Source organism: Muntiacus reevesi, chromosome 2 (genome assembly GCF_963930625.1).
Source record: "Muntiacus reevesi chromosome 2, mMunRee1.1, whole genome shotgun sequence".
NCBI lineage: Eukaryota > Metazoa > Chordata > Mammalia > Artiodactyla > Cervidae > Muntiacus > Muntiacus reevesi.
This window is the reverse complement of record NC_089250.1, coordinates 25,254,760-25,275,924: the sequence shown is the minus strand read 5'-3', so window position 1 is coordinate 25,275,924 and position 21,165 is coordinate 25,254,760. Positions and strand designations below refer to the sequence as shown.

General features: G+C 39.9%; 1 protein-coding gene across 9 annotated transcripts in view; it reads left to right on the top strand.

The window, feature by feature from the left end:
• PRTFDC1 (phosphoribosyl transferase domain containing 1) overlaps positions 1-21,165 on the top strand; it is a 94,946-nt gene that overhangs the window by 12,600 nt on the left and 61,181 nt on the right. For all 9 annotated transcript variants that reach the window (XM_065919568.1, XM_065919569.1, XM_065919564.1 and 6 more), the window contains one exon: positions 3,960-4,143. In XM_065919568.1, the coding sequence (XP_065775640.1) occupies positions 3,960-4,143 (184 nt within the window). The remainder of the gene's footprint in view (positions 1-3,959; positions 4,144-21,165) is intronic.

Below are 21,165 nucleotides of genomic sequence, written 5' to 3'. Positions count from 1 at the left end.
GTTGCCATGCCCTTCTCCCTAGTTTCTCCACACACTTGCCAACATTTCATATTGTTTGTCCTTTTTAACTCTAACCATTCTAGGTCTTCCCAGGCTCGGTGGTAAAGAATCTGCCTGGCAATGCAGGAGACAGAGGTTTGATCCCTGGATTGAGAAGATCTCCTAGAGAAGGAAATGGTAACCCACTCCAGTGTTCTTGCCTGGGAAATCCCACGGACAGAGGATCCTGGCAAGCTACAGTCCACGGGGTTGCCAAAGAGTTGGACACGACCTAGTGACTAAGACAACAAAACAAAAACGTGAATATATAAAAGTGTTTCATTGTGGTTTAAAATTTTCCTAATGATTAGTGTGCTTTCTAGCTGTTCATACATCTTCTTTGGAGCGGTGCCTATTTAAGTTTTTTGCCAATTTTGCAGTTGGGTTGTTTGTCTTCTAAATGAGTTGTTAAGAGTTCTTTATATATTCTGGACACAGCCCTTTATCAGACATATGCTTTGCAAATATTTCCCACTAGTATGTGGCTTGTCTTTTCATCATTGGTATATTTTAAGAAGAACGTTGGGTGAAGTATTCTGTAAATGTCAACCAGGTCCAACTGTTATATGGTACTGTTCCTTTAACTATGTCCGTACTGGTTTTCTGCCTTGTTGGATCTGTCATGTACTAAGAGACGGGTATTGAAGTTTCCAACTACATTAGTGGATTCATCCACTTCTAGTTCTTCAGTTTTTTGACACTCAGTTGCTAGGTGCAGACACATGAAGGACTGTTATGTTTTCCTGGAGAACTGACCTCTTTTTATTACAGTAATGTCACTCTTTATTCCTGACAATTTCCTTGCTCTGAAGTCTGCTTTGTCTGAAATTGATGTAGCTTTTCCAGGTTTCTGTTGATTATGTTTGCATGCTGCATCTTTCTCCATCCCTTTATTCTGGCTCTTTTATCTGCATCTTTGTGTTTAAGATGAATTTCTTGTGGACAACATCCCTTAGGGTATTTTTTGATCCACTCTGACAGTCTCTGCCTTTAATTGATGTTTTTAGACCATGTTTGCATGCTGTGCATGCTAAGTCACTTCAGTTGTGTCCAACTCTTTGTGACCTATGGACTATAGCCAGCCAGGCTCCTCTGTCCATGGGGATTCTCCAGGCAAGAATACTGGAGTGGGCTGCCATGCCCTCCTCTAGGAGATCTTCCTGACACAGGTATCAAACCTGCATCTCTCACATCTCGTGCATTGGCAGCAGGTTCTTTACCACTAGCACCACCTGGGAAGCCCATTTTTAGACCATTCATGTTTAAAGTCAGGATTGATATTCTTGGTTTAGTCTCTACCATATTTGTAACTATTTATTACTCATTGCCCTTGTTGTTTGTTTTTTTTTTTTGTCTGCCAGTCTGTGAAGACTGTCTTCCCCAGCCGTGCATAGCTGTTGTTGATGTGCAATTTATTTTTCTTGTTTTTCCTTTTAAGTTTTGCTCACCGGGGTTCACACCTGTGTCTGAATAACCTAGTCTTCTGCCTGATATTGATGAGAGAGTGTTCTCAAGCACCTCGAGATAGTGAGGCTTCCACTCTTTGCTGATGAATGTGGGGGGGGGCCTGCCAAAGACATTCATATTTCCAGGCTTCTTTTTCCTTTTTTAATTAATTTTTATTGGAGTATAGTTGCTTTGCAATATTGTATTAGTTTCTACTGTAGAATAAAGTGAATCAGCTCTGTGTGTGTGTGTGTGTGTGTCTGTCTGTCTGTCTGTCTGTCTGTCCCTTCTCTTTTGGATTTCCTTCCCATTTAGGTCACACAGAGCCCTGAGTAGAGTTCCCTGAGTTATATAGTAGGTTCTCATTAGTTATCTATTTTATACATAGTATCAATAGTGTGTATATGTTCACCCCAATCTCCCAATTCTTTCCAGCCTTTTCCAGGTCTTCCCTGGATTTTTACTTTCCACAGAGCTTTCTTGTGTCTCTTCTGCACAGGCTTGCAGGCTCCACCATCCAGGGCTGTTTGGGTGGCTTAGGCCCACACTCGTCTCTGCTGTGCAAATGCATAGCTTCTTTAGCTTCTGGTCAGTTTGGGATATATGACGAGTTTGTTATGGTCCCCTCACCCATCAGTGTCACCTCTCGGAACTCCCTGTCAAATCCATGTCTGGTCTGTCAGTTAGCTGTTCAAACAGGATTGCAACTTCAGGATGATGGGGCCCCTGGCCCTCCTTGTTCACATGCTACCACGCTGGCCACGTTAGCTGACTGTGCTCCTCACCAGGGGAGCAGTGCCTTCTGCCCCAGTTGAACCGCCTGGTTGAACATGAGAGCTGACGGGGCCAGGAGAATGGGAGCGTTCTCAGACAAGGATGCTGCAGACCTGCTCTGTTTCTGCCTGGTGTTCAGTAGTTTCATGAATAAATGGTCTCAGTTTGGGGCATGCCTTTGGTGGGTCTCCAGAGGGCTGAAATGCTTGTTTTTGATAGTTTCATTCAACTTTCTACTTGCTTTTTGTGAAGAGGATGTCTCCTTACTCCAGCATGCCAGAAACAAACGTCCCTTTTTATAGAGTATTTGGCATGCTCATGTACGTGTTTCACTGATCATATTTTTGAGAAGCCGTGGTTGTCATTTCATGTGTGTATGTGTATATGCATGTATGTGCATGCATGGTAAGTCACTGCAGTTGTGTCTGACTCTGTGGGACCCCGTGGACTGTAGCCTACCAGGCTCCTCTGTCCAGGGGATTCTCCAGGCAAAAATACTGGAGTGGGTTGCCATGCCTTCCTCCAAGGGATCTTTCTGACCCAGGGATTGAACCTGCATCTCTTATGTCCCCTGCATTGGCAGGCGGATTCTTTATCACTGTGCTGCCTGGGAAGCCTGTGTGCATGTATATACACCCATATAAAAGCATATAAAAATATATTGTATAAAGTATATATTATATATAGAACATATGTGATATAATATTTTATTTTTTCATATCATTCAGTTCATCTGTTTTATTTCTTTAAGACTTGGCTGCTTCAGGTCTTAGTTGCAGCACACAGAATCGTTAGTTGCTGCATGCAAACTTAGTTCTGCAAGTGGGATCTAGTTCCTTGGCCAGGGATTGAACCTGGGCCCCCTACAAAAGAGTGCAGAGACTTAGGCAGTGGACCACCAAGGGAGTCCCAGTTCATTTGTTTTAAATCTAATTCAGTTTGAAGTGGCAGAGGGAATTTTTTTTTTTAAAGTATGCACCTTAGAAACATGCCTCCATTCAATATTTTAGTGTTGTGTGCATATATGGACAGTGGACTTACAGATCTGAAACAATGAGAGAAAATATAATGACACTTCCAAATTAGGTGTTGGGTGTCAGCCCAAGGTTGCAGAACTTCAGGAGACACCATTCAGACTGTGATCCATGGAAATGGTGTCCACTGAGATTGTCTGGGGCACCTTTCACATAGGTAATATGCTATCTTCAGTAAATAAAAGACAAATATTATTCTTTTGATAGTTACCACGGGCTTGACTTTTCCTCTAGTCTCGTCTAACGTGGTCAGGTGGGTGAGTCATTCTCCATTTCCTCTTTCTTTGCTTTAAAGTGAGTGTAATATCACCACATACCATCATAGCCTTGTTAAAGCTAGCAGCCAGGCTCTGTAGTGATCAAATGATTGCCTTCATGATCTTTGACATCATGTTTTATACCGTAATCACTTTTTTTGTGACACAGAGGAGAAAAAATGTACCACCGATGATATGGTTATCAGAAATATGTTTTGAACACTCTCTCTTTGTCCAGCGTTAACAGAGCTTCTTTATCTGGAGGCTTTTGTCTCCCAAGACCTTTTCCACTTTTCTCCTGCATAATCAAATATGTAGAGTACATCATGCAGTTTTTTTTTTTTTTGAAAGAAACAAAAATGCTCAGAAATGGTTATACTTTAATATGTCTTTTAATCCCTTCTTTCAGAATTGAACGGCTGGCTAAGGATATTATGAAAGACATAGGATACTGTGACATTATGGTCCTGTGTGTACTCAAAGGAGGCTACAAGTTCTGTGCAGATCTGGTAGAACACCTAAAGAACATCAGTCGAAATTCTGATAGATGTGTCTCTATGAAGGTTGATTTCATCCGACTAAAAAGTTACAGGGTGAGTTATGATTTACTCCATTTTGATTATATGATGTTTAGATTGAACAGTGTTATAAAAGCAAAAAACTAATAATGTTATGAAAATGAAGGATGTATTTTAATTTTAATTTGCAAGATACTACAACCTGTCATTCAAATAATGTTCTTGGTGGGGCAGGGAGACCCTCCTATCTATTGCTCATATAGTGAAAGAAGCTTCAGGAATGATTCATGCTTTCTTTTATGGCTATAAAATTGAGTGGTTATTTCCTGGCGCCTAGTCTCATGAATGACTGTGTGGAGAAAGAGTGTTAAGGAAGTCCAGTGAATACAGATGTGTTTCTGCTCTGGATATCGCTCTTGGCCCCGGAGATCTGTGTGAGGGTGTCCCGCCAGCGTTAGTACTTGGGTGTCTGCAGTCAGGGCCCAGATATGAAGCACTTAAACCTGTAGGGATAATGAGTTACCAAGAGCAGTGAGACAGAAGACCAGGGAATCTCCAACAGAAGGCTCTTCTACCAGTGTGTGCTGGGTTTTCATGGCCACTCAGTTGTGTCTGACTCTTGGTGACCCGATGGACTGTAGCCCGCCAGGCTCCTCTGTCCTTGGGATTTCCCAGGCAAGAATACTGGAGTGGGTTGCCAATTCCCTTCTCCAGGGGATCTTCCCTACCCAAGGATCGAACCCGGGTCTCCTGCATTGCAGGCAGATTCTTTACCATCTGAGCCACCAGGGAAGCCCAAACCACTAGCTTTGAATTGTGTTTTCATTGCTTTGGGACAAAATAACCACAAACTTAGTGGCTTAAACCAACACATGTTTATCATCCTACAGTTTCTCTAGGTCAGAACTTCTCTGCTCAGAATCTTTCCAGACCGAAAGCAAGGTGTTAGTTAGGGGCTTTGATCACTTCTAGGATTTGGGGTCCTTCTCCAACATCACTGGTCATTAGCAGATTTCAACCCCTGGTTCCCTGCCGACTCTAGACTGGATTCACTTTCAGCTCTGAGAGGCTGCCCTGGGGTCCCTGCCTCATGGATAACAGGCCGTTCATTGCAGGGTAAGAGAACTGCTCCCTCCAGTGGGGCCCTGCTCCTTTCTTTTAAGGACTCCACTGATTAGGTCAGGTCTACCCAGGATAAACTCTTTTTGATGAACTCAAAGTCAGTTGACTAATCACCTAATCATGAAAGTAAATTCCCATCATATTTATAAGTCTCGCCCACAGGTAAATGGAGAAGATTATACACAAAGAGAGTGTGCACGGGGACAGGGTGGAAGGGCATCTTAGAATTCTGCCTACCCTACCGTTCTCTTTCTTTGACTCAGTTGCCTCAGCTTTTGAGCGGCTAGTAGATTTTTCATTTCTTAAGATACTCTGTATTTTCCTTATGACCTCTCAGGTCAGGATAAAATTGGTTTTTGGTTTTGTTTTGTGTGTGTGTGTGTGTGTGTGTGTGTGTGTGTGTGTGTGTTTGTGTGTGTGTGGTGTGGCCTTCTTAACTCTAATTTATTCATTTCATCTCTCAAAAATCTTTTCTCTCTTTAATTGTCTCTCATCCTAGTTTAAGTAGCTGTGCTTCCTTCTTAGAAGATATTTTTCCCCTCCTCACTTGACTCTGATCCTTACTGTAAAATCTTCTAAAATCTTTAAAAAATTAAAGTCAGGTTTATTTGAGCCTAATTTACATGCAATAGAATTTACCTCTGTCACTTTGCTGTTCTATGAATTTTAACAAATGCATAGTCATGTAAATCACCGCAGTCAGGACACAGAACAGCCCTTATCACAACAAATGTCCTTGTGTCCCTTGGTAGGTAATCCTTTTCCCCACCCCCAAGCTCTGGCAACCACTGATATAGTCTCTTTCCCTGGAATTCTGCTGTTATCAGATACCATGTGGCCTTAGTAAATCTATAAAGCTTAGCATCTTTCATTTGAAATTCATCAATGTTGTTATATGTCCCAATAATGCATTTCTTATTGTCAAGTAGGATTATTGTATGGATATGCCAGTTTTAAAATCATTCATCAGCTGAAGGATATTTGGTTTGTTTCCTTTCTGGGGTGATTATGAATAAGGCTACTAAGGGGGGGTGGCAGAAGATGAGACAGTTAGATGGCATCCCTGACTCAATGGACATGAGTTTGAGCAAACTCTGGGAGATGGTGAAGGACAGGGGAGCCTGGCATCCTGCAGTCTATGGGGATCACAGAGAGCCAGACATAGCTTAGCAGCAGCACAACAAAATAGTCACATGCAGATTTTTGTATGTACTTATGTCTTTGTTTCTCTTGAGCAAATTTGTCTTGAGATTGCTAGGTTATATGGGGAGTATTTATAAGAAATTACCAAGCTATTTTCCAAAGGGATTGAATAATTTTGCTCTCCCACCAGGACTATATGAGAGTTCCAGTTGCTCTACACTTTTGGCAACACTTGGTATTGTCAATATTTCTTTATTTTTTCCTTTTTTTGTTTTACCCATTCAGATAGCCAATAGTATCTCACCGTGGTTTTAATTTGCATTTCCCCCGTGAATAATGGTGTTGAGCATCCTTTTATTTGCTTTTTTGTTGTTTATACAGTTTCTTTGATGAAATATTTGTTCAAATATCTTGCTTATTTTAAAAATTGGGTTGTTTCTTATTTTTGAGTTTTAAGTTTCTTAAATATTTTGGTTACCAATCCTTTATTAATATGTTTTTGAATATATTTCCTTTCAGTGGGTTGTTATTTTTGTTTTCATTAGAGTGCTTTTTTCCCAAAGGGTATAATTTAAAATTTTTTATAAACTCTACTTTATCATTTTTTCTTTTGTAGATCATAATTTTTGCGTATATAAGTAATCTGCTTAAATCTTTGTGCATATGAGTAATCTTTGCTTAATTCAAGGTCATGAAGACTTAGTCTCTATTTTCTTTGAGAAGTTTCCTAGTTTTAGGTTTCTAGGTGTATCCAGGTATATAATTCATGTTGTGCGTGCATGCTTAGTCACTTTAGTCGTATCCAACTCTCTGCGACCCCATGGACCACAGCCAGCCAGGCTCCTCTGTCCATGGGAGTCTCCAGGCAAGAATACTGGAGTGGGTTGGCATTAACTTATTAATGTGGTACAGATCAAGATTTCTTTTTTTTTCCTTTTTGCAAGTGAATGTCCAATTTTTCCAAGATCATTTGACGAAAAGACTATTCTTTTCCATTGAATTGCCTCTGATCTTTTATTGAAAATCAATTGACTGTATATTCGTGGATCTATTTCTGAGCACTCTATTGAGTTCAGCTCATCTCTATGTTTATTCTTTGGTCAATATCACACTGTTTTTTGATTACTATATCTGCAAAGAAGTCAGGAAGTCAGAGAGTATGTGTCCTTCAACTTTGTTCTTTTCCATAACTGTTTATGAAAGTTTATCTTTCTATGTAAGTTTAAAAATCATGTTGTTGATGTCTACAGAATAACCTGTAATCGGTGTCCTGTAAAGGAGTGTTGGAGTTACATGTTCCTTCTGGGATGCATGCTCAGAGAGTGGTGTGTTAGGGTGATCTGAGAGTGGGGGTTTTGGTCCTATGATGTCAAAAGGTCATCCATCAGATATTTCCACTAGACCAGTTTAAGCGTTGGGATCTTGGGGTTTAATTTGGGTAAGACTAACTCTGCCCCTGAAAGAACAGCTGTACTGTAGCAATCCATATGTCAGAGGTGTTATCTGTAGGGGGTTGCTGAAAGGAGTCTTGTGATATATTGTCTAAGCGATGTGAACCTTGGAGGGTGTGCAGTTTTCAAAACAATTAAAGAGAGCTTAGTCAGGAAAGGCGGTTACAGGATGTTATTTATGAAGCAAGTTATAGTTTAAGGGAGCCAACTGATGACTGCCCTTGGTTTCACTATTATATGTGGTAAACTTTTCCTTGAATTTCAATTTCTAATTGTCTGTTGCAGGTACATAGAAATTTTGTGTATTGAACACTTGACTTTTCAAAACTCTCATTAGTTTGAATAGGTCTTTTATAGATTCTTTGGGGTTTTTCTATGAAGATAATGGTTTTCCTTCTTTTTTTCTAATTTGTGTATTTATTTCTTTTTATTGCTTTGCTGCACTGGCTAGGACTTCCTGTACAATTCTGAATGGAAAGAGTGAAAGAAAACATTCTTACCTTGTTATCAGTCATGTGATATTAACTGTTGCATCCTCAAATTTTTGTTGTATCGTTTTCATTTTCATTCAACTCAAACTATTTTCAAATTTCCTTTGTGACTTCCTCTTTCATTCATGGATTATTTCTTACTGTTTAATTTCCAAATATTTGGGGATTTTCCAGACATAGCTCTGTATGGTTTCTAGTTTAATTCTGTTGCAGAAAGAGTACTTTGTATGACTTCAATTCTTTTAAATTTTTTAAGTCTTGTTTTATGGTGCAGAATACGGTCAATCTTGCTGAGACTAATAGCATTATGATCCATGTCAGATTAAACAGTGTTACTGCTTTTCACCGTCCATTTCTCTAAACATCCTCTATTTTATCAGTGTTTTAACCTAGAGGCACACATTCTAACACTTCTTATAATATATCATGTTTGTTTGTTACTAGTTCTGAACAAACATTTGTATGTAAATAGCTCCAGGAATATTGTGATCATTTTTGCTGCATCTAAACAGATATTTTTGGACTTCCCTGGTGGGCCAGTGGTTAAGACTTCTCAATGTAGGGGGTGCAGGTTTGATCCCTTTTCAGGGAACTAAGATCCCACATGCTTTGTGGCACAGCCAAAAAAAATTTTTTTAAAGCAATGAACAGATATTTTCAAATCAACATTATTTTTCCTGGGGATCAGGCTGTGGAGGCTCTGATGAAGGAGGAGGGAGAGAATAGACTTTAAATGTTTACCACCAGCATCGGTTCTCAAACACAGCACATTTTAGTGTTTGTCCCACCTTTAAATCATGTAGGAACCAAGCATAACTGTGGTATCTCTCCTCTTCCCTTCTTACAAAATGTCCTTCCTCTTGTCCATCACCGAGGTGATGCAGATCATATGCTGATCGATCACCTCACATAAAAGCCTGCCTGCTCACTCAGAGCAGGCTCTCCCTCAGATTAAATACCCTCTCAGAAACGGATAGAAAACCGTACTCTTGGACCAGGCCCTGAGGCAAACAGCCCAGCTTTCTCTGCTCACAGCGCGTAAGCTGCCTCATCCCGAGATGTATTCAATGCCTTCAGCTTAGTCTTGAGCTGACCACCCCTTTACACACTTGAACTCTTTCCACAGTCCTGAGGACAGAGATGTACTAAAAGCCCAAGCTAATAAAACCACCGAGGAAGGGAAACAGGACTAACTCATTTTCCTCTGAGGGTGTCTGGTGCTCCTGCCTACCTCCAAACCGACTCATCTGGAGCAGACATCTCCAAAACATCTTGGCAGAAACAATGGCCACGGAGGTATTCTTTTCATTTCTTTAGAAGTTCCTGGAGGGCAGTCAGGACTCTGTAGGCTATTGTGGGTGCTGGTCAAAAGCATCATGTAGTTTTACTCCCTCCTATCCTTCTAATCTGTGATTCTTTTATTTGTTTGAGGAAAATGTTGGAAGTTCAGTTTACTGAGAGGCTGTGTCTCCTTGTCACAGCCATTGGCATTCGGAGGTCACTTGAGGGGCTCCTTTTCTAGGAGGGGTCCCAGTTGTTTTACGCCCTCCACTAAAGTTTACTAAGGGACCTTCCTGGGGTGCGGATGGGTCAGACGTCTCAAGGCAATTTGACTTGTCTTTGTGTTGTGTTACACTTCCCATGAAACATGAAATGAATTTGCTGAATGATACCCATCTAGACAAAGATTACTTAGAAATTAGCATTAGGCTAATTCATTGGAGAGCATGGCCCACATAGTCCTGTTTTTTAAATGAAATGAGAGGCGCTGGCAGCCTGAATTCCTTAACATTTCAAGTTTTCCTTCCTCCTTCCCTTCTTTCATTTTGTCTTCTGTCCCTCTTTCTGTCCCTCTTTCTGTCCCTCTTTTCAGTAGTTTTCACCTAGCACTTGCTAGATTAATTAATTTAATCTCATTTAATCCTGACTGTAACTCTGCCAAGTATCTCAGCTTTTTTTTTTTAAACTGGTGAAGACCACATTAACAAATTGAAAGACAAAAACCATATGATTGTCTCAATAGATGCAGAAAAAGCCTTTGACAAAATTCAACATCCATTTATGATAAAAACTCTCCAGAAAGCAGGCATAGAAGGAACATACCTCAACATAATAAAAGCTATATATGACAAACCCACAGCAAACATTATCCTCAATGGTGAAAAATTGAAAGCATTTCCCTTAAAGTCAGGAACAAGACAAGGGTGCCCACTCTCACCACTACTATTCAACATAGTTTTGGAAGTGTTGGCCACAGCAATCAGAGCAGAAAAGAAATAAAAGGAATCCAGATAGGCAAAGAAGAAGTAAAACTCTCACTGTTTGCAGACAACATGATCCTCTACATAGAAAACCCTAAAGACTCTACCAGAAAATTACTAGACCTAATCAATGAATACAGTAATGTTGCAGGATATAAAATTAACACACAGAAATCCCTTGCATTCCTATACACTAACAATGAGAAAACAGAAAGAGAAATTAAGGAAACAATACCATTCACCATTGCAACAAAAAGAATAAAATACTTAGGAGTATATCTACCTAAAGAAACAAAAGACCTATATACAGAAAACTATAAAACACTGATGAAAGAAATCAAAGAGGACACAAATAGATGGAGAAATATACCATGTTCATGGATCAGAAGAATCAATATTGTGAAAATGACTATACTACCCAAAGCAATCTATAGATTCAGTGCAATACCCATTGAGCTACCAACGGTATTTTTCACAGAACTAGAACAAATAATTTCACAATTTGTATGGAAATACAAAAAACCTCGAATAGTCAAAGCAATCTTGAGAAAGAAGAATGGAACTGGAGGAATCAACCTGCTTGACTTCAGGCTCTACTACAAAGCCACAGTCATCAAGGCACAAGACTTTGTGCCACTGACACAAAGACAGAAATATAGATCAATGGAACAGAATAGAAAGCCCAGAGATAAATCCACGTACCTATGGACACCTTATCTTCAACAAAGGAGGCAAGGATATACAATGGAAAAAAGACAACCTCTTTAACAAATGGTGCTGGGAAAACTGGTCAACCACTTGTAACAGAATGAAACTAGAACACTTTCTAACACCATACACAAAAATAAACTCAAAGTGGATTAAAGATCTAAATGTAAGACCAGAAACTATAAAACTCCTAGAGGAGAACATAGGCAAAGCACTCTCCGACATAAATCACAGCAGGATCCTCTATGACCCACCCCCCAGAATATTGGAAATAAAAGGAAAAATAAACAAATGGGACCTAATGAAACTTAAAAGCTTTTGCACAACAAAGGAAACTATAAACAAGGTGAAAAGACAGCCCTCAGAATGGGAGAAAATAATAGGAAACGAAGCAACAGACAAAAGATTAATCTCAAAAATATACAAGCAACTCCTGCAGCTCAATTCCAGAAAAATAAATGACCCAATCAAAAAATGGGCCAAAGAACAAAACAGAAATTTCTCCAACGAAGACATACAGATGGCTAACAAACACATGAAAAGATGCTCAACATCACTCATTATCAGAGAAATGCAGATCACAACCACATTGAGGTACCATTACACGCCAGTCAGGGTGGCTGCTATCCAAAAGTCTACAAGCAATAAATGCTGGAGAGGGTGTGGAGAAAAGGGAACCCTCTTACACTGTTGGTGGGAATGCAAACTAGTACAGCCACTATGGAGAACAGTGTGGAGATTCCTTAAAAAACTGGAAATAGAACTGCCATATGACCCAGCAATCCCACTTCTGGGCATACACACTGAGGAAACCAGATCTGAAAGAGACACATGCACCCCAGTGTTCATCGCAGCACTGTTTATAATAGCCAGGACATGGAAGCAACCTAGATGCCCATCAGCAGACGAATGGATAAGGAAGCTGTGGTACATATACACCATGGAATATTACGCAGCCATTAAAAAGAATTCATATGAATCAGTTCTAATGAGATGGATGAAACTGGAACCCATTATACAGAGTGAAGTAAGCCAGAAAGATAAAGACCAATACAGTATACTAACACATATATATGGAATTTTAAAAGATGGTAATGATAACCCTATAATGCAAAACAGAAAAAGAGACACAGATGTACAGAACAGACTTGGGGACTCTGTGGGAGAAGGCGAGGGTGGGATGTTCTGAGAGAACAGCATTGAAACAAGTATACTATCAAGGGTGAAACAGATCACCAGCCCGGGTTGGATGCATGAGACGGGTGCTCAGGGCTGGTTCACTGGGAAGACCCAGAGGGATCGGATGGGGAGGGAGGTGGGAGGGGGGATTGGGATGGGGAACACATGTCAATCCATGGCTGCTTCATGTCAATGTATGGCAAAAACCACTACAGTATTGTAAAGTAATTAGCCTCCAACTAATAAAAGTAAATGAAAAAAAAAATAAATAAATAAATAAATAAAATTAAAAAAACCAAAAAAACTGGTGAAGAAAAAGAGGCTCAGAAAGTTTAATTAACTCATATAAGGTCACACAGCCAGTAAATAGTAGAGAAGGCACCAGAGGGCTGACCCATCTATCTCTCAAGCTTGTGCCCTTTGCAACATATCACATTTCCCACAAAATTTTACTGTTTCATGAGATATAAATATGTTTGCTAACATTTATTAAAGGAGTTGGTTGTATTTTTCTTCTAAAATATATATAAGACAAATATTAAGTTCATATATCAGTTATTATTGTCATTATGCAATAATTGGCCTTTAAGAAATGGTGACATTACTTGAGAAAATCCAGAAGTGGCCTGAGAGAGAGAACATATTACATGTATTACATTCCATGTGCCCACAGGAGGCTATACTTTGTAGCTTGTCTTAAAACATCAACAAAACTTGTGAGAGTATTCATTGTTTATTTTACTTAGCAAAGAATCTAATTTCAATTATTTCTCAAAAGAATTTATTTATCTGAGGGGCCTAATTTTTCAGCTGATTTAATAACCCAAAGATAACACTGCATTATGTGAGCACTTATTTGTGTTACACCATTACATTACACATTAAAAAATTTTCTTTTTCTCGAAGTAATATATTCAAATAAGTTACCAACCCAAACAAAAAATTTAACTGTGACAGTTTTATGGAATAAGCAACTTGAAAATGCTCTTTCTACAAATATCTAATAATACTAGGTGAATATAATAATAAATTTTTAGTCATTTATTTACTGATCGTGGCACATGGGATCTTAGTTCCCAGACAGAGGGTTGAACCCACAACCCCCTACAGTGAAACCATGGAGTCTTAACCACTGAATTGCTAGGGAAGTCCCTAAAACGTCTTTTAAATGCTTACTGGAGTTCATAGAAGGTAGGGGATATCCAAGGCAGAAATGAAGAGTCTGAGAATCTAAGCATAAATGTGCACGGGGGGGCTCCTAGGAGTGGGGGCTGGGAGTTGTCTTAGTAATCTGACTTTAACCCCCATGCAGAGACAGATGGCAAAGCCTTGAACTTGTATCAGATGGGACGTTAGATGAGACCCTCATGCAAAGCCATTGCCTTCAAAAATATATGCCCTTGCTGAAAAAAAGATCCATCGTTTAATAATGGGAGACCCTAAGAAGCTAGCTTGTCATTCTTGGACTGCCCTAGCGGGGAAAGTAAATATCCCGTGAGAACTTCTAAACATGAATCTGTACCACATATGAGTCTGAGGTTTTCATTTATGTTACCTGTATCATCTGGGAAACTCCACCCAGAAAACTTAATACTAAAATTGGTGTCAGACCACAAAACCATTAAGATGCCTGGTAGAAGCAAGTGGAAAACCTCTGTGGAGGAAATACCTTAACTTCGGCCAGATTCCTACAGATATATCTCACTTAACCTGAGCTCACAAACCCAAAGCACAAAAGATGCATAGAAGCAATCTTTCACAGGCAAGATTGGCTGGAAAAGTAAATAGCAAAAATAGGTAAGCAAGCTGTGTGAAAGACAATATAAAATAATTATAGTTAATATGACTAAAGACATAAACAGAAGGATTTAAATAAAAGATAAGACAACACAAGAAGAAAAAATAAATGAGAACTTTTGGACGGGAAAGAACAGAATGTCTAGCAGTGAGAAAGATACAGAATGAATGGATAAGAAAGTAACTCAAATAATAGGATAAACAGCAGATTGAAGTTCTTATGGGTATGAATTCTGAACTGGAAGATAGATAAAAATTACTCAGGAGGTAGCATGGATAGAGATGAAATACAAGAGAGGATGGGAGACATGAAAAGTTGAGTGAGAAGATAGAAAAGATGTCACCTAGGAGTTCCATAAGGAAAGACTAGAGACAATTGAGGAGACATAATTTTTGATAAGATAATGCCTAATCATATTCTAGAGCTGATGGGAGACATGAATATCCAGGAAGCACATAGCCAGTGAGACCACACATAGACACATCTGGTGAAACTGAAAGGCAAACCCCCAGAGTCAAAGAACAGATCATGAAAATAACTGGGAAAAAATTAAAAATCCCCCCCCATCCTATCAACAGACTTCTCAAAAGCAACAGCAGAAATCAGAAGACATGGTGTAGTAGCATCTTCATTCTGAGAGAAAATACCTGGTAAGTTAGATTTTCATTCGAGCTGATCTTGAACTCAAGTGTGGGGGCCAGCTATAGACATCAGTGGTCACCTTCCAGAAGAGTTTCCTGATAATAGATGCTGGCTGAAAACACCTCCTAATTTATTTTAGTATATTTAGGGTACATTTTAGTAAAAAGGAAATTGAATCCAGGTGAATAAACATAATGCAAATGAATTGACAGACATGTAGGTAAATCAGCAAAGATTGGTTCAAATAATAATTGGTGAAATAATAGTACTGACTATGACCCATTTTATGGGAAAATAATCAAGGTGGAATTAAATACCACCTCACACTCAGTTTTAAAAGACCAGAGTAAAAGCATTCTAAGGTTTTCTATGGTTTAGGAGAAGTATAGAGAGGTTTATGATTTACAAAATTTCAGTTAGGTATGCCTGTTAAAGTTTAAGTGTAACCACAGAAAGAATAAGAATACAGTGTATATTATGTATAGTTTCCCAGCAAATAGAAAGGATGAAATGGAATAAAGAAGACTCCAAACTTGATTGATTCAGTAGGAGAGGGAAAATGAGTAACAGTTGGTAACATTGTTATCCCATTTTACAGATGAGGAAAGTGAGACCTGGGCTGTTAAGTAACATGCCAAAGGTCGAACAACTTGTGTTAGGACTAATATTCAAACCCAAGTTCAACTCCAGAGCCCAAGATTGTGACCACTAAAACATACTGTGAATCTAGAGATGTGTTGATGTGTTGAGATGTATTAGGCTAAAAGAAGGGAAATTTCAGCAAATGAATCAGCCTAATTTTTTCCCGAGGCTTATTTTTGGTATTTACATACCTAGGTTAAGCCAACTCCTATAACTACTGGAAGAATGGCAAAATCTTTAAATAGACAACTGCTTGTTTTTCTGACATGTGTTGTATTTGATACTAATAAACTATGAAATACCCTCCAGGAAAAATGAATGATAAATATTCACAGGTTTTATTTTGTAAATGATGGGAAATTATGCTTTTTTTTCATCTTTGCCCCCTATGCCGTGGAGGTTTTCCAAAAGGTTAGAACATTCATTCCACCTGCTTCCTCTCTGGATTCAGTTAGAGCTGCTGCTCTTGGTAAGGGAGACCTAGCAGAATCTCCAAGAAACCTTGAACTCCAAGCTCCCTGCCAACTCTGGAGGCTGTAGAGGCTTGAATCAAAGAGAAACGGGCATCATTCAGCTGCCAGTTGAACTCCTCACCTTAGTGTGTTCTGAAGAAGCTCTTTTGGGGTAAGGGTGGGAAGCCTTTCAAAACATCTATTCTAAGGGGCTTGAGGGTAAAGAAATGGGAGGATATGAGAGAAGTTGGATGGAATATTGGTAGGTGCTAACAAGGGCCAGCTCTGTTGTACGTGGACGTATTATTTGCAAGCCTTTTCCTTTTATTCCCTCTGAAATGCTGCCTTGATTTAAAGGTTCATCAATCTGTGTACAATCCAATGTGAGGATAAAGTGTGATTCAGGGAACTATACTCTGATTTCTTCATGTTCTACTATTTCGATAACTAACCCGTGAGCAAAGTAAAATCTTCATCGAACTTCAAGTCTTTACAAGAATTTAATTTGAGGCATCGTAGTTGCCCTGGATCCCTTCCCTGTGCTACTTGTACATGCCCTGCTTGTATTCATCAATAATTCCTGTGTGTTGGCAGCACCGAGAGGAAGCTTTCTGGAGATAAAATAGAATGCAGAGTGGGCTGCAATGGGACCGAGACATTTGCCATGCAGGGTATGTGGGCCCCTGGGGATGCTGGCACCTTTATTAAAGAGGCTCATTAGAGCAAAGAGTTGGCCACAGACCTATTCCCATGAGAGGAGTTTCTTCTCTCTCATTCCCAGAGTTCAGAACAAAGGCTTTAAGTCATCCTTTATCATCCAGGCTAGTGAAGAATGGGTAAGGGATAGATAAACCAGACCCAGCATCCCGAGAGTTAGTGTTTTCACTTCATTTTGCAAAGCTTTTCACTGTAAGTTTTCCACATAGTAAGGGGGCCTGAATGTCTCCTTTCTTTTTTTTCAATTTATTTTAACAAAAACAAAGATAAGAACTGTTTACTCATTTCTTCCACCTCTTACTGCCCACACACCTCATCTGCACCTCTAGTAACCACCAATCTGTTCTCCGTATCACCGAGGTTTTTTCAGTTTCCATACGTAAGTGATCATGTAATATTTACATCGAGGTTTTTTCAGTTTCCATGCGTAAGTGATCATGTAATATTTATCTTTTTCTGACTTATTTCACTTAGCATAATGCCCTCAAATTCCATCCACATTGTTGCGAATGGCAAGGTTTCATTCTTGTTTATGACTGACTAATATTTCACTCTGTGTGTGTGTTTGTGTGTCTACCACATCCTCTTCTTTATCCACTTTTATCAGTGGACGTGTAGGTTGTTTCTGTACTGATTATTGTGAATAATACTGCAGTAAATATACAGAAATCTTTTCAAATTAGTGGTTTTCATTTTTTCCGTAAATGCCCAGAAGTAGAATCGCTGAATCATAGGATAGTTCCATTTTTAATTATTTGAGGAACTTCCATTCTTTTTTCCATATTGACAGTATCAATTTACTTTCCTACCAACAGTGCACAAGGGTTTTCTTTTCTCCATATCCTCACCAACACTTGCTATTTGAAATAGAAAATCTTAACAGATCAGTTACTATTAAGGTGATTGAATCAGTAATCAAAATCCTCCTAACAAACAAAAGTCCTAAGACTCAACAGCTTCACTGATAAATCCTCCCTTTCTTTTTGAGGTGGGAAGTCCACCTTTAGTAGAGTCCCATCTTGGGTTTGGGGTGAGGAAAAGGACCCCAGTTTGATTCTTTAGAGATAGGTGGAGAAAAGAGGTCCTCAGTTCTTGGAGATGTTGGTTGGGTCCAAGACAGGTATGTGTGTGTGTGTGTGTGGTTGTATCTATAGTGTGTATATATATATACACACACACATACACTATATACATTTTATATATATATATACATTTTACATATATGCATTATGTATATGTTTGTGCCTTTTCAAGTGAGAAAGGGAGGAAAAATGAAAGGACTAGAAAAGTAGAAGAAAATAAAGGAATAAAAGAGGGAAGTTAAGAGAAAAGAAACTCCAGAACGTACCACATTTTGTTAAATTCAAGACATCATTGATTGTAAAGAACACTGTTACTTTGCCTACCACTAAGGGCTTCCCTGGTGGCTCAGTAGTGAAGCCTGCCTGCCAGTGCAGGAGACAGAAGAGGCATGGGTTTGATCCCTGGGTTGGGAAGATCCCCTGGAGGAGGGCATGGCAACCTACTCCAGTAGGCTGGCTTGGAGAATTCCATGGACAGAGCAGCCTGGCGGACTACAGTCCATAGGGTCACAAAGATTTGGATACGACTGAAGCAACTGAGCATGCATGCCGGTTTTGGGCAGTCCTGAGTGTTTGAGTAGCTAATATGTGACAGAAAATGCTGTCTTTATCCTTTGGTTATTCTTAAATCTCAGGTCTTGTGATATTATTCCAATATTATTTTGCAAATGGTGGGATATTCCTTTGAGGCTACAGATTTTTTTCCACCTTAGTATCTAAAATATTTTTAATATCCTCAAAACATTTTTGTAGACTTCAAAGGGAGAATTATTTACCAAAGAATAAACCGGGGAGAAGCCTGGGTGGTTTGATTCAATCCACATAAATCCTTAAACGAAATCAAAAGCACTTATGAAAACCAGAACATAATTTCTCCATGACCTCTGGACAGAGATGCTGAAACATCTGTCATGTTTATATGTTTACCGAAACAAGGAGTGTTGACATTACTTGTTTTGTCTTTGACCTTTGGTTCTTAAGATATATTTACTGTTGATTTTGAGGATGCATGGATGAACAGACTTGGCATGAAGCAAATATCTAGTTTGGTTTTAAAAGAGATTATTTACCATTGCTCTGGGGAGGTTTACTTTGAGATTCCAATTCATCGAGTTAAATACATTAAAGAAAAATATGAAACCAAACCATTTATGTAATGTAGTAAGATTGCGTTGTGTTCAGTCACTGATTTGTGTCTGACTCTTTGCAACCCCATGGACTATAGCCCACCAGGCTCCTCTGTCCATGGGATTTTTCCAGGCAAGAATACTGGAGTGGGTTGCCATTTCCTCCTCCAAGAGATCTTCTGGAACCAGGGATCAAACCTTTGTCTCCTGCATCTCCTGTATTGGCAGGCAAGTTCTTACCACTAGCGCCACCTGGGAAGCCCGTAATAAGTTAATGAAGGAATGGCAACTTGCTCCAGTATTCTTGCCAGGAGAATCTGATGGACAGAGGAGCCTGGTGGGCTATAGTCCATGGGGTAGCAAAGAGTCGGACACGACTGAGCGACTAACACACAGGGATTATAGCATACGTTTTTAGTTATCATTCCTAGTCTTTATCTTGTGTCTTTGCCTTTTATTAGAGTATACATTCTTTGTATTCAAATTTACTTTCCCGTAGAACACTGAGAGGGCAAATAAAGGACTAATGCAGAAGCAATGATTAAATTGTAGAGGCAACCAAGTTTTCAGAGAACACTCTGGGGTCAGAGCTGTGCTTAATTCAGTGCCTGCCTCAGGCTGAGTTTGGATCCGGGATAAGGAAGCACACGGGGCGGGTATCTGTTTTACCCATGCAGAGCAGGGCGTGCTGGGGAAGGACTCTGCTGCCCGGACAAGGTGAAGTCCAGAACAGCAGGCATAAGAGGTAGTTGAAAGATGGACTGAAGGACCACAGTGTCGTCCTATTCATTCTACTATTAATAAAGCCGGAGATACACTGAAGACTGATTTATGGCCAACTCTCTTTCTAAGTGCCGTATATGTATGAACTCTCTGAACCCTCACAAGATGCCTGTGAATTGGGCACTGCTAATACTCCCCTTTCACAAGTAAGGACACAGAGGCCAGAGAGGTTAGTTAGACCCCCAAGGACACGTGGCCAGGAAATAAAGATCTGTCAGACTCTCGTACTAGAGCTTTTTTTTTCTCGAGGAAAATTGCTTTACAATTTTGTGTTGGTTTCTGCCGTGCAACAGCGTGAATCAGCTGTAAGTATAACCTATGTCTCCTCCCTCTTAAGCCTTCCTCCTGCCCCCTCCCTGCCCCCCCATCATCATCACAGAGCATCGGACTGAGTTCCCTGTGTTAGTCAGCAGCTGTCCATTTTGCACATGGTGGTGTATGTGCGTCGGTGCTACGCTCTCAACTCATCCCACCTTCTCCTGCCCCCGCCGCATCCACCAGTCCACCAAACTAGAATCTTTAACCATAGTACCACAGCTGCCTCTTGGTGTTGTGGAGGGGACAAAGGACCCCAGTGCCTAAGAGATAGCCAGGCAGAAGAAGGGAGCACCCTGGTTCTTCACGAATGCTGGGCAGGTTTCTAGGAGGAGACTTGGGCAAGGAAACAGAACAAGACACAAACGCAGAGGACAGTGGGTCCTGATCTTGAGAACAAAGCGGGTTGCCAAAGCAAGCAAGAAAAATGTGCTACTGAGTCGTAGGGTGTTAGGTTCTGATTGCCTGCCCAACAGTTCCAAAGAGTTCCAGTCCCATCCGATGTTGGAGTTGTTCCTAGAGATGCGATGAGGCCAAGCCAGTAGGTGAAGTGGGAGTGGGGATCAAGCGACTTGGCTATTAGAGGCACCTGCCGACGAGGCAGAGCCTGGCCTCCACAGCGTGTGTGTGCTAGGAGTACTGACGGCAGCACACGCCCCAGCCTTCCAGCTGTGTTTCATGCTCCCGTGTCGCCCCGTGTATCCTTCACATGCATGCTGGACCCATGAAATTCAAGTGTACTGCAGTTCAGCACACTTCTGTGTTAATAGTATGCATAAGTATGCTGAAAATCATTCAAATCCACTTGTACCTGACCTTTTCCTGAAAGTATGCAATGTGGTATTTTATTAATTATGTTCAGACAATTTCTAATTTTTTGGCACAAAAATAATCTCCAGCAGCAAAAATCCTTGTCAGTATTTTCAAGTGATGTTATTTAATCAACATTTTGTAGCTGATGTAGAGTGTAAAATCTAGCATCAAGACCATAAAGCCTTTAAGAAATTATATATTCCATAGGTATTTTATAAACCACATGGGCTTTATATGCTAGGGGAGTTACCAAGGAATAATTTGGATTTAGATGGGAAAAAATAGTTGAATATAAATGACTTGGGGAAAATATTTTGGGGGAAATTAGTCTCTTTAAAAATCCTTTATGATGGTCATTGTTCTATAACATG